The following is a 14,107-nucleotide window of genomic DNA, read 5'->3' as shown; positions in this document are numbered from 1 at the left end:
CGCCACAAAGAGAGGGACAGGCATAGTAAAAGATCACTGGGCAGGGAGTCTTTCTCCAGCCCCTCTTCAAAGGCACCCAGGTCTCGTTCTTCTCGGCTCCGCTCTCTTCGTTTCTCGCCAGAGCCGACGGAGCCATCAGAGCCGAGGCACTCCCCTCAGATCCGGCCCAGACCCGTGTCGGTCGCTTCCTCCAGGTCGACTCGGAGTGGCTCCGACTTTGACATGGACAGGCTGATGAGGTTCATCCAGAACCAGATTCGGATGGGAGTCTTACCAGGGCCCCCTCCCATTGGAGAGGGTCCTTCAACTATGTTCCACCCTATTGCTCCTTCCTCGATCCGACGCTTCGGGGTTCTGTGGTCCGAGACCTTTTGGAGCTGTTGGGTCGGCGCCGATGGTTCTCATTTCTTCGACGCCTGCCGTCACCTTGAGTTCCTCGGATCCGATCTCAGATCCAGGGGACTCTGAGCCGTGGTCGGGGAGTCGGACCCGAGGGTCGAGATCTCTCTCTTTCGGATCCCATCCTTGGTGTCCAGACTACCCCACTATCGGCTTCGATCCCTGCTTCGGTGCCGGGGAAAGCCTTTTCTTTACGTTCTGCGGAGGTGTGCTCTCCATCAGCATTCAGGGCAGTGGAAAGGGTTCTCTCCCAGGGGTTGAGACCACAGCTCACCTACTCGGATCCTACCCAGACCCCTCTAATTTTGGATTCTGCTCCCATTACCCTTTCTCAGGGACAGCCCTTGCCAAAGCAACCCCAGGTTGTTCCCCTCAGGGAGGCTTACGAATCCTCTCCAGCGAGTCCCACTGGAGAGGAACCTCGTAAGCGCAAGTGTAAGAGGAGGCACTTGGACTCCCCTCATTCCATTACCACTGATACGGACTTGGATGAAGGAGAGGGTTCCCCCAGATCATCTACCGAGGACGTCTCGTTCGGAGACATTATGGAGATCCTCCGCCAAAGAGGAGGTTGGTCAGCCCCCAAACCCTCTGCTGATGAGTCCGTATTCCTGGAGGCCTTTGGCGCAGGCCCATCTACTTCCTGGGTCTCCCCTCCAGCGGACCCTTTGGTGGACCTCATCACCACTAGGGCATGGATGGATCCTGACACCGTAGAGTCTATACCCAAAAGGCCAGATAAAATTCTTTCCCCGCTGTCAGACAGGCAGGCTTGGTCCAAAGGAACCCCGGTAGACGCTTTGGTGGTTGCAGCTGCCACAAAGAAGGAACTGGCACAGGAGAGTTCCTCGGTTCATCCACCAGACAAAAAGTCCAGGTTGATGGATCGTTTCGGGAAGCACATGTACTCGTCAGCGACATTTTCTATTCATGCGCTGAATTACTTGGCACATGTTATCCGACTGCAGCAAGACCTTATATCGGAATTAACTGAGTCGTCCCCATAGTATCTGTCGCAACAGGACAAGCAGTCCTTCACTGCAAAGACGACTACACTGAAATCAGTGACTAATAACTCTATGCGTCTCCTCTCTCATGCTACGGAGGGAGCCGATAGAGCTGCTGGCACAGGCATGGCCTTGGTGTCATGCCTGGATCAGGCTGTGTCAGTTTGCGGACCCCTTTAAGGCGTCTTTCATCAATGCCCCTTTCAATGGATCATCCCTCTTTGGGAAGACTGTACGTGACACACTAACCCAGAGTGAGAAGGACGGAAAGACTTGTCAGCCGTCGGAATTAGCTTCTCTAACCCCCAGAGGTCCTATTCCAAGAACCTAAAGGGGCAAAAGAAGATGTGGTTCCAGAAATCACAGTCCTTCCATGACACTCAGGAATATTCATCCCCCAGAGGCGGGGGGGGGGGGACAAAACCGACACTGTCCCAGAGGCAGAGGGGGTCCCAGAAACTTCGGGTCTAGGGAACCTTTTTCCGACAGACCCGCACAGCAACCCTGAGAGGTTGCCCGGCTGCTCTACTCTGGAGGCAGTTGGGGAAAGATTTTCCTTACATCCAGCGGCACGGGAGTCGATTACGGCAGACCGCTGGGTGTTAAACATCATATCCAGAGGATATTCTATCCCCCTCATTTCATGTCTCATAACTCCAGCACACCTTCCAGATGTTCCACCTGCTCACAGGGAGGCTGCAGCTTTAGAGGTTTCAAAGCTGCTACAAAAATGAGCCATCGAGCCGGTCCCCCCAGACCAATCTGGATCAGGCATCTAGTCCAGGTTCTTTTTAGTGCCAAAGAAGACGGGAGACCTCAGGCCCATTCTGGACCTGTCTATCCTCAACCTGTCGGTAGAGAAACAAAAATTCCGGATGGTCACTTTACAGTCCATTCTACCGTTTCTGAGAGAATGCGAATGGATGTGCTCGTTAGACCTCCAGGGCGCTTACTATCACATCAAGGTCCACAGGAACTCCAGGAGGTTTCTACGCTTTCGGCTAGGGGCCAGTCACTTTCAATTCAGAGCCCTACCCTTTGGTCTCACCACAGCCCCCAGGGTGTTCACCAAGGTTATGGCAGTCGTAGCGGCTCACCTGAGACTTCAGGGCATTCAGGTATTTCCCTACCTAGACGACTGGCTCTTCGCTGCATCCACCAAACGTCTCATGTGTCAGGCCCTACACTATTTCCTCGGTCTGGCTCAATAGTTAGGCATCACGATCAATATCAACAAGTCCCACTTGGCTCTGGTTCAGATCATAAACTTCATTGGGGCACGGTTGGATTCGATTCAGTCAAAGATTTTTCTCACCCTGGAAAGGATAGAAAATCTCAGACGCCATGTATCTGCGATCTTGGATCACTCAGTAATCACAGCAGCAGATGTTCTCAGGGCCCTGGATTCGATGGCAGCTGCAATCTCTATCCTCCCTCTTGCACGTCTTCACATGAGTCCTTCAGTGGAATCTAGCAGTTCAATGGTCCTGGCTAGTCCTTCCAATGAATTTCCACATCTGAATCAATCTGACATGCAGAACTTCACTCCAGTGGTGGCTTCAGTCAGTGGACATTTTCGCGGGGTGCAGCTTTCTAGCCCCTCTGGCTTAAGCCACGGTGACCACGGATGCTTCCCAGCTCAGGTGGGGGGGGGGCACTTCCTGGGAAGAATGGTCCAAAGCATTTGGTCCCCTCCAGAGGCCAAGCTACACATCAGTGTCCTGGAGATGAGGACAGTGCTTTTAGCATTGAGAGCCGTCCACCCTGTCCTGCCTCTATGGACGGTAGCCATTCAATCAGACATGTCTGTAGTCTGGTATATAAACAAACAGGGAGGGACCCGATCCTACCCCCTTTGTCGTGAGGCCATGAGGGTTTGGGAGTGGGCCATATCCACCAGCCAGTTTCTCATAGCAACGCATATCCTGGGACACTCCAACATTATAGCGGACAGTCTCAGCAGGGCAATCCTTCTGCCTTACGAGTGGTGTCTGTAACAATCAGTGGCGGAGAAGATCTTCCATGTTTGGGGTCAACCTTGCTGCAATCACTTCGCATCTCCTTCCAGCATGAAGTGCAGCAACTTCTTCGCTCTGATCCCCCTCCGGGGGATGTCCCCAGAGATGCTGTAGTCCATGCTTAGCCTCCCGGGCTACTGTATGCTTATCCCCCATTACCTCTTATTCCTAAGTTCCTTCAGAGAGCTTGCCGTCTGCAGTGCAGAGTCATTCTCATAGCTCCCTTCTAGCCGCGTCAAGTGTGGTTTCCCTTCCTATCGTCTCACCTGTTGGCTCCTCCATGGACTCTAGATCCATGCCTGGATCTGATTTCTCACCCGTCGGGCTTGCCCCTGCCCAACCTGAACAGTCTCAAGCTGACGGCATGGCTGCTCCAGTTCCCATGATATCAGGACTCACGGACTTTCGTCCCCTGTTACGAATATTCTGGTAGCTTCTCTTAAAGCCTCCACTAAAACTCTACAATAGCAAGTGGAGACGTTTTTGCGTTTGGGCCTCTCAGCGCAATCTGAAACCATTTACAGCCCCCGTTCCGGTCATACTGGATTTTCTGGCCAATCTTTTTTGATCAGGCGCAAGTGCTTTCACCATCAAGGTTCAGCTGGCTGCCATCACTAATTTTCATGTGGGTGATAATAAGGTTGCTCTGGCTTCTGCCAAACTGTGTATAGCTTTCTTGAAGGGCACTTTTTTATTGCGACCACCAGTTAAAGAAACAGTGCCCCTCTGGAATCTGACTTTAGTCCTTCAGGCTTTGACCTCTCCCCCTTTCAAGTCAGCCATTTCAGTTCCGATGAAGTTTTTGTCGTGGAAGACCGCCTTCGTGGTTGTCATCTCTTCAGCCAAAAGAGTTTGAGTTGCAGGCCTTATCCTCCTTTCCCCCTATTTGGTTTTCCACAAGGATAGGGTTTCGCTGCGTACAAACTCTTCCTTTCTTCCCAAGGTGTCCTCAGCAGCCAATATTAATCACTCTATAAATTTGCCAGTCTTCTTCCCAAATTTCCAAAATAGAGGTGAACGTAAGCTTCATTTGTTGGATGTCCATAGACAGCTTCGTTTTTACCTCCATAGGACTAAACCCTTCCGGAAGTCGGATCGATTGTTTGTCTCCTTTTCTAAACCATTTTTGGGCAAAGCAGTTTCAAAAGTGTCCTTAGCAAGGTGGATCCCTCTTTGTATTGCACAGATTTATAAGGACAAAGGTTTATCTCCTCCTGGTGTATTGAAGGCTCATTCCACTAGAGCAATGGCCACTTCTGCAGCTTTCTGATCAAGAGTTCTGTTAGACGATATCTGTGCGGCAGCAACTTGGGCCAATTCGCACACATTAATCTCATTATAAATTGGATCTTATTTCTAGAGGGAGAGCATCCTTTGGCTCTGCAGTGCTCAGAAATATCCTTCCATAAGGGCCTCCCAGGAATACTAGTAGCTGGGGACTCTGTCCCATATGTGCAGAATGAATGAAGTCAACTACTTCAGATAAAGAAGTTATGTTCTTACCATAACGTTCCATCTGAGTAGTAGACTTCATTCTTCTGCACCTTCCCTCCCTCCATCCCCCTCACTCTTCAGGTTTTTCCTGTTTAGGATTGTGGTTATGTTACCATTTAGTGTCAGCAAACTCGATCTGGGGCTAGATAGGAAGAAGTGATGTAATATAGGTAAGGGAGGAGCTTGGAGCTCAGAGCTTATGCTTGAAAAGTTTTGCCGGCTCGGATCCGAATCGAATCCGTATACCCATATGTGCAGAAGAATGAAGTCTACTACTCAGATGGAACGTTATAGTAAGAACATAACTTCTTTTTTATATTAATTTACCGAAAGAACTTAAGTGTAGTGTAACTTGTTTTGAGCTACGAGTTTCATAGCTGAAATTGTCAGTAAGTGTTTCAACTTTTTTTCCATATTATGAAAAGCAGTATTCCACATTTTGGAGTTGGAAATGTAAGACCTATGCTTATTGAAAATTGAAGAACAGTAAGTAGGGGTTTGTTAATATGGAGGTTTTTTTTTGAGTATGACAATGGACGATTAAGCATTTGTGCTCAAGTGTCTGTCTAGATTTTGCAGGGTTTACCTTTGAGTAGTGCATGATAGGAAAAATTAGGTGAGTAACAACTAGAAAGGTCTTTTGCCATTGTACAGTGGAGTGACTTTAAAAGATTTTGTCTAACTTTTGAAATATGTAAGATATTGATATCACTGCAGTGCTGTAGTTTGGTCATCTTTTGCATTGTGCTTATGTTTTGTACATGATGAATAGGAAGCTCGTTCACTATGGATAGTTTGCCTCTTTAAAGCATCTGTAAGGAAACTTAGGTAATGTACGTTTATTTTTAAGATTTTTTTTTGCTTTGGATACAACTGTCAGCTGCAGAACTACACAAGATGCATTAGTTTTGTGTCATTGAATTACATTTTTTTAAGGTTTGTAATACCCTTGCCATGGCTTGCCATTGCCCCAGTAATGGATGCAGGTTTAATACCTTGTATGATTGTGTTATGTACTTTTTCCATTGGCATATTAGAAATGTTACAATATTGCTAAATAATTTTAGGCCCATTTATCACAGTGTCTGTTAAATTGTTCTAGTGTAAGAATACATCACTTGTGCAAATTGCAGAATTTGCATAGCAGTGTGTTAATTCTCTGGTTCCACTGTTTAGCTGTGTTGTAAATACATTTTTAATGCTGCCTCTTATACTGCAGTAGATGTGTACTTGATAAAGACTAAAAAATGGGGGTGGGGGGTGGCAAATGTCCATGAGGTGGCTTTACTGCTGAAGAAATCAGTGTAGCAGTTGCAAGAAACTCAGCATTAGGATAAACAAAATGCGAAAAGAAAGCTTACCGAGATTAGATTTCTATTAGGGTACTGTGCACTGAAAAAAATATTTGAGTCTTATTAAAAGTTATTCTGTTGACAGATATTTTGAATTCATGCAGTTTGTATTCAGGTAGTTATCATGGTATTCTGTGGATGACTGAATTAACTTATGACTCTAGAAGAGCTTGCATCTCCATGTGCGTTATTTTTAGGTTAAAGGTTTACATGAGGTCTTGCACTACTTACTATGGGTTTTACTGGAGGGAGTTAAAATGCATTTGTACAGTAGTGGCTTTGTCATTCATTTATATTGAATATTTTGGTAGAGCCTGTGATTTCTATTACCTGCAGGAGTTTAAAGTAGTAAATTGCATACTTCTAAATTACTTAACTATTCATCATATGCTTATATTAAGCCATGCAGGACTAAGTTGTTCCTATATTTTAATTCTTAGATGCGAAGTGCAAGCTTCAATACAGATCCTTATGTACGGGAGTTCAGTATAATTGTGAAAGAAGAAATGACGGATGTAACTGGACGTGTTCTTCAGCCACCTTCTATTTTATATGGAGGAAGGGTAAGACAAGGTGTATTGTTTGTTTTCTTCATTTAATAAGATTGCTGCATAAAAAAGTGGTGGTTTTGCTAAACATGCAACACATTGACTCTTTTGAATGACACTGTCATTTTTACTTTTCTCTTACATTTAGTTTACACGTGCCCATGTTTGGATAGAGTAGGGATCACTGGATTCACCCACAGCCAGTCTTGGGAGTATAGGAGAAAAGAGGAAGCCCTTGCAAATTCCCACAGGGAAGGGATTTTAGAGGCTTTTGACAGAAGGCTACTTTATGGTTTGAGGTGCCTTCCTTGCAAAGTCTGCATATTTTAAAAAACTACCAGCAGGATGCGAACAATCCACAATAACCCAACCAAATAGCCACCCCTAATCAATCATTTAACATTTGCATAATAATTTAAAAGCAATATCACCAAATGTAAAATTATTGGACAGTTGAAGACAAAAATTCCCAAGGGAACTTAAAAAAAAAACTTGTTACATAAACACTAAATACATTTGCCACAACTTCTTAGTAAAGAAAAAATATATATCTGTTAAAACCACATTAAAAACATATTGAAAATGCGTTCAGAATAACTTAAAGGTGCTGTTCATTGAAACATATTCACTTAACCTATCCTGAAATTTGTTCTAGTTTTAAAACACTAGCAGTGTTTATAGTCTCCTCAATAACTGGGTAACGAGAGGCATTCAGAAACAACTGCCATCTCAATTCCATTAGATCCAAATGTATATCTAAAATGCCCCTCTTGTTCATCCTTCACTAAGTGCTGTAAGACCAAGAATTTGAAATGGTGTGTCTGAGTTTCTTTGATGTGCCTGAATAAGGCACTAGTCACCCTGCAATGTCTTATATCTCCCAACTATTCACCAATTCTTAATTTGAATTTCCTACAAGTTTTTCCTATATGAAAAATGGGACACTCTTGACACTTGGCCATATATATAACATTGTAACTATTACAATTATAATGGCCTCTAATATTGAGTATTTTCCCATTTACCTTAACTTGTCCCTCAGTCTCCATTGTGTGGGCAGAAGGAGCAAGAATTACATCTAAAATTCCCCACTTTTCTATTAATCTTGCTTTCATATCTTATTCCTTCCAAAATGTTCTTTATACATTTGTCCCTCCTAAACACATATCTCGGGTTCTTACCAATGTTTAACCCTACACTGGCATCAAATTGAAGGATTTCCCAGTTGTCATTTATTATGTCTGTAATAGTATTAGCCATCCCGTTGTATGTTAAAACAAGGGATGAGTTGTAGGTAGTCTTTTCAATATTTGATCTACCACCACTTATAAAACCAAAACAGGTCTATAAAGGCCTTGGTTCCATTTATAAATTACCTCATGAGTAAGGTCTTCCAAAAGCCAATCTGGGTACCCGCTTTTTTTAAACATATGTGCAATAAATTCCAATTCGGCCAGAAAGTCCACATCAGAGCTAACCATCCTGGCTGCCCACACCAATTGGCCTTTAACCACTGCCCTCTTTTGATGGTGCGGGTGCCAGCTTCCATAGTCCAAATAAGATTTAGAAAAGGTAGACTTTCTGTAAATCTTGGTCTCAAAAATCTTTTTTGTCAAATCAGTCGACAGCTCAACATCTAAATAAACAATTCTGTTCCTATTGTACTCATGAGTGAATTTGAAAAATTCAACAGTTTCATTTATGTATACCCAAAACTCATTTAAACTGTCTGCTGTACCTTTCCAAATAAGAAACAAATCATCCAGGAAGTGGGTGTAATGTACAATATTGGAAATGTAACGACTGCTAAACAAGTACTCCTGTTCCCAATAAGACATGATGAGATTAGCAAAATTGGGGGCACAAGCAGCCCCCATTGCTACACCTTTCACTTGTTTGTAATACTGCCCTTCAAACCAGATATATTTATTCTTCAAAACCAGTTCCATAACTGTACTAATTTTATTGATTTCATCTTGAATAAAAAATATTTGTCTTATGAAGCTGCTGCTCTAACCAATGGAATCCTATATCATGGAGAATTACAGTGAACAAATTCACCACATCAACAGAAACCATGATCCTCCCCTTCACTGGCACAATCCTATTGAGGTTGTCTAAAAATTGTCAAGTATTGTTACTAATATATCCAAAAGAACCAAGAGTTTTCTGCATTTCATGGTCTAAATACTTGGCAATAAAATATATTTTACAACTTTTACCATTGGCAATGGGTCTGAATTTTGGATTAACAAGCCCTTTGTGGATTGTTGGGATGCCAAAAATATTTGGCACCCTAGGAAATTCATTTTTAAGAAAGTGATATTCATCCAAATCTATTTGGGCTTGATACACCATATCATCAAGTGCCAAGTCTGTCATCCTATATGCCACCATAATCTCATTAAGGGAACTTTCCTCATAAGCATCGTGAAGCAAAATGTTGTTCATGCCATCTAGATAGTCTCCCCTATCCATAATTACCACTCCATTACCCTTGTCAGGTTTCATAAACCTGACCATAGGGTCTTTAATCAATTCCAACATAATCTGTTTTTCTTCCCCAGTCAAATTTGAATAATCACCCATTCCATTGTAAATATAATTTTTCCTTATTTCTTTTTCACACATTCTTTCAAATAATTCAACTGTTTTGTTTAAGGGAGGGTTAAAGGTACTGGGTTTTTTACATGTTTCCCTAGAATGACATTCCACGTTAGTTTCTTGGTTGAACCATACTTTTAAATTTAATTTTCTAGTAAATCTCTTCAGATCAATAAGGGATTCTACCAGGTTTCCAGTTCTGCATGGAACGAAAGTGAATCCCTTAGCCAAAAAATCAGCATGCTTTTTATTTATGGCCAACCTCGAATAGTTGTAAATCTTAAAATCACCCTGACTATTGACTACTATATCAGGCCCTACCCCATCAATGTGTTGTTCCTGGTTGTCAAGATATTGTACTAAAATGTCTAACATGGTCCCACCATTATTGTAGTGACTGTTCAAGCCCACAACTTCATAAATCTGGTCATCATTAATTACAACAGAAGTTAACACATTTGATGTACATTCAACTACATTAGCATTGTTACAAATAATGTTCTTTTTTACTAAACTACAATAACCACATTCAGTATGACACGTTAAGTCCGTCAGCAAACCTAAATTTGTCTCGTTATCCATATTTGGCTCTTCATTAACCAAAATGTTATCAATAGTAACAGCTGCCAGAGACCCATTATGCCCTACTCCAGAAGTCAAATAACCATTGTCGAGCGGAATACAATAGACTAACTTCGGTCAAAATGTATAACGCCATCATCGTTAGTTTTGGTGAAGTCATCAGAAACAACAGGACCAAAAAACAAACTTACTTGCTCCACACAGTTGGATTTTACCAGGGTGGTCAGTATCTCGACCCCAACTAAGTATTTTTTGTCCTGGAGCCCTTGGACCTCGCTCCCTGAGTCACAAATTGCTGCCGACCTTTCCCGAAAAAGATGAAATGGAAGGAACCAGTTTGTCCCGCAAACGGTCAGAAGGCCTAACCTCATCCTCATTACCGGTTGATGAATACAAACGTTGATTACGCCCTTCATGGAAGTTCGCAGTATCATTCGTCACTTCCTTTTCATTACTTAACTCGTCACCACACACCTGTTCGTGCCCTCTCGAAAGTGGATAAACTCTATCAAATTGATACTCATTAGTGTCTCTCTTGAGTTTGTTTTCTTTGCGGGCAAATATAGAATTACAAACACTATTGACCTGAACATGAAGATTTTGATATAAGCACAAATTTTGACTTAAATTGAAGTCACGATCAGCCTTGACAGACTGATCTAATTCATCAAGATCGCTAGTGATTTTTTCCATTTTAATTTTGTTGTATTTAATCATTGATGCCATTAAATCAATGAAAAGCACTTTTAAGTTATTCTGAATGCGTCTTCAATATGTTTTTAATGTGATTTTAACAGATATATTTTTTCTTTACTGAAAAGTTGTGTCAAATGCATTTAGTGTTTATGTAACAAGTTTTTTTTAAGTTCCCTTGGGAATTTTTGTCTTTAATTGTCCAATAATTTTACATTTGCTGATATTGCTTTTAATTTATTATGCAAATGTTAATTGATTGATTAGGGGTGGCTATTTATTTGGTTGGGTTATTGTGGTTTCTTTGTTCTGAGGAAGTCTTTGTAATAGAGAGGAAAGCGCTTAATATTTTTGAATAAAAATTGGTGTTCTTTGGATTGTTCACATCCTGCTGGTAGTTTTTTGTAGTTTTACTATAAGTTTGCATATTTTCTCTGTATAGAGAGGATTTTTATTAGGTGCTTTGGTTTTCTTCAATATTCTAGGCTGGCTGTCCGGCTTGCCTGTAGGTGTACTTGGTGTGTGTTTGTGTGGCCAGTGATAACCATCTGTCCTCTCTAGGAGTAATTTCTCGGTCTTGTACCAACTGACTTTCCATGACTTAAGGACTCGATAAAGTGAGTATCACAAAATGAAAGAACTACTTCTCCAATCAAATCTAGTTATTTTTTTTTAATCCGTCTGTGGAACCTTACCCAGTGGCTTAATTTGCTCTGCCATGAGTTAGGCAGGCAGAACCAAACTAGCCAAGAGTCCTCTGGCTCATTCATTCCCTGGGGGTATGAGTCTGGCATTAGGAAGTATGCCAGTGTACTAGGCTCAAGAGACTTCAGACTCCGCCCTTCTAACCTCTCCATTACAAGGCTTGCTGACTTTTAGTGGCTACCTCAGTGCAGAATGATGTTCATCACCTCCAAGTCTATTGCTCTGGTTTATTTTCACAGTGGTCACCTACTTTGCATTAGTTGTTTGCAGTGTGGCTTGACCATACAGTCTCCCTCCCTACATGTGCATGCTGGTGTAGGATACCATTTCTGTTCTTTCATCGTACCTAGCCCCTTCCATACCTGTGCTGGTAACAAAATGTTGGTCTTCTGGGTAATAACCAGTGCTTCATCCACCTTTGCCAAGGGGGCTGGGCTGTTTAGTGGAACTTTCAGTATGAGGTACTACCTCTGAGAGACCCCTAACTTTCCATGGATGTCCTTCAAGGATGCATCTGCAGTCCTAACATATGGGTTGTCCTGCCTCAGGCAGCCCTTCGGCCAGCCGGATTCCAAAGTCTGGGTCTGGCCTCGGCTGATGTCGCACTTCACCCGACGTCATAGCTACTGTTTATTGGGTATAAAGGCATCAGCCGACGCCATTTTCCTCAGTCTGTCTTGCCGCGCGGTGCCCGAAGCAGAAGCTGTTCGCAAGTGCCAGTCGGTCAGATCCAGAGATTTCTACTACCGAAGACTTCTAAAAAGCTAAGTACCCCGTTGGGGACTCTTTCTTGCCTCAGCCGATGTCAGACAAAGTAAATAATTGTTTAACTTGTGGGAAACAAATACCTCATAAGGATTTCCACTCTTACTGCCTTCCTTGCTTAGGCCCAGACCACGACGTATCAGCTTGTCTAGCCTGTGCTTCCTTCAACCGACGGACTCTTAGACGTCGGTCGGAGTTTGCAGAGGAGTTTTTTGGTCCCGCTTTTGCATACAAAATGCCATCGGAAACTCCGACTACTCAATTAGCTAAAAAGCGCAAGGAAAAGGACCGACACTCGCGGGCCGCGGTTTCGGCTGAAACCATGGTTAGGCCAACCGCGAGTGTCTCTGTTTCGGACTGCAGATGCATACCTATCGGACATCTACATTTATGGTAGGTACAAAACTGTACTTTTTGAATATGGGAAACCAAGATTGACTAATACTGCCCATGAAATGGTATGCAGTTTGGTACGGTTTGTGTGCCCTTTAACAGTGCTTGTTCTTTACAGTCCTTAATTTTTCCTGCTCCTAAAAAGGTAACCTTTTGAGGAGCTGTGCAGGCTGTATTTTATGAATCCTTTTTTTTTTTTCTATTTTGCTTACATTGGTCCATAAGTACTTACTAGGCTTTTGATCTATGAGGATCCTAAAGGCTAGCCATACATTCCTATGGTGGTAGTTAGTCCTTGTATTTTGCATGCATGTAAGCTAGATGTAGGCAGGACAAGGATATGTTGAGATATTTACATGCTTGCAGTTTTTCTTGTTCTGCATTTATGCACTTTGGTTATCACTAATTACTGTGCCCTTGGTAAGCCTAGATTAGCTGGTGATGAGTAGTGGAAGGCCAGCTTTAATAAAGGAGGATCATTTTTTTTCTCTTAAACTGGGTACCTCCTTTCTGGATACTGTGGTGGTGGTGAGGGTGATGCTATGTGGTGGGAGCATGTGTGATTTGCATGAATTTACATGATTCCATGCTTCCCTCCTAGTTAGGAGTGGTTATTTCCCATTCCAAATGTCATTTCTTTGCATAAAATAAAATCCCTAACCTGGCTGCAAATTAATATCTTCTTTAGCTTTTGTTTCTACTGAGTGGTGGCCATTGCTGCTAAAGGTACCATTCCTGAAGAGGGAAGACTGCCCTGTTATTAAGGGCAAGGAGGGGTTCTCTCTGCTTCAAAGAGGAGTGAACCAGTAGGCTAGTGGAGGACAAAGAAGGAAGGTCAGTGGTGGAGGATAGGACAAGAAAAAGTTGAGCCTTTTGTATCGTAGTTAAATATTCAGCTTTCCATTTTCTATGTATTTGGAAACATGGCTAACTGTTTGTTTTTCAGGGTTTGTAAAATTCTTTTTACCATTGGTTATTATCTGAGCATTGCTGCAGGCAGTTGTACATTACTGACTAGCAAATCCGTGTGTGGTCCTGGTATATTGGCAATTATATTGTATTTTTCACTTTGAACATCTAACATTTTGAGATTGTGCTGCAAAGCTAGGCCACGACTCTCTAATATTTACAATAATGTGTTGTTCCTTGGATGCTGGGGTTGGATAGTTAGTCCTTTCCTTAGACTTTATGTATACCTTTTTGTTTTATTTATGGATTTTGGTAGTAATTTATCTTTTTTGAGTGGAACAAAAACAGCTAAAAATGCAGCTAGTCTTTGTACCCTTTGTGCTGAAATTTTGAATGGTCCTTGTTGGGGTGGCTTTGTGTGGTTCTGTTTTAGAATACTTGAAGTGGATTTAGTCATTGAGTGGATCACTGCTTTGTTCCAGGTTTTTCTTATGGTATTGTGCTGTTGGGAGGCTGGTGGGGGTGGATCTGCAGGGACTGCATGATGACACATACTTGAATTTGTTCACTTTATCACAGAGTTGGGAGGAGTACATAATAAGTATTTTCAAGTTTAAAGATTTCTTGGCAATTAAGAA

The 14,107-nt window shown here is 42.6% G+C and overlaps 1 protein-coding gene across 2 annotated transcripts in view; it reads left to right on the top strand.

Annotated features, from left to right (window-relative positions):
• Positions 1-14,107, top strand: part of AGO2 (argonaute RISC catalytic component 2) — a 2,267,075-nt gene that overhangs the window by 975,950 nt on the left and 1,277,018 nt on the right. For both annotated transcript variants that reach the window (XM_044067244.1, XM_044067245.1), the window contains exon 10: positions 6,711-6,833. In XM_044067244.1, coding sequence (XP_043923179.1) covers positions 6,711-6,833 — 123 coding nt within the window. The remainder of the gene's footprint in view (positions 1-6,710; positions 6,834-14,107) is intronic.

Source organism: Protopterus annectens, chromosome 3.part1 (assembly GCF_019279795.1).
Source record: "Protopterus annectens isolate FY-2018-M chromosome 3.part1, PAN1.0, whole genome shotgun sequence".
In the NCBI taxonomy this organism is placed as follows: domain Eukaryota; kingdom Metazoa; phylum Chordata; order Ceratodontiformes; family Protopteridae; genus Protopterus; species Protopterus annectens.
The sequence above is the reverse complement of the archived record's forward strand: the minus strand, read 5'-3'. Positions and strand labels throughout refer to the sequence as shown.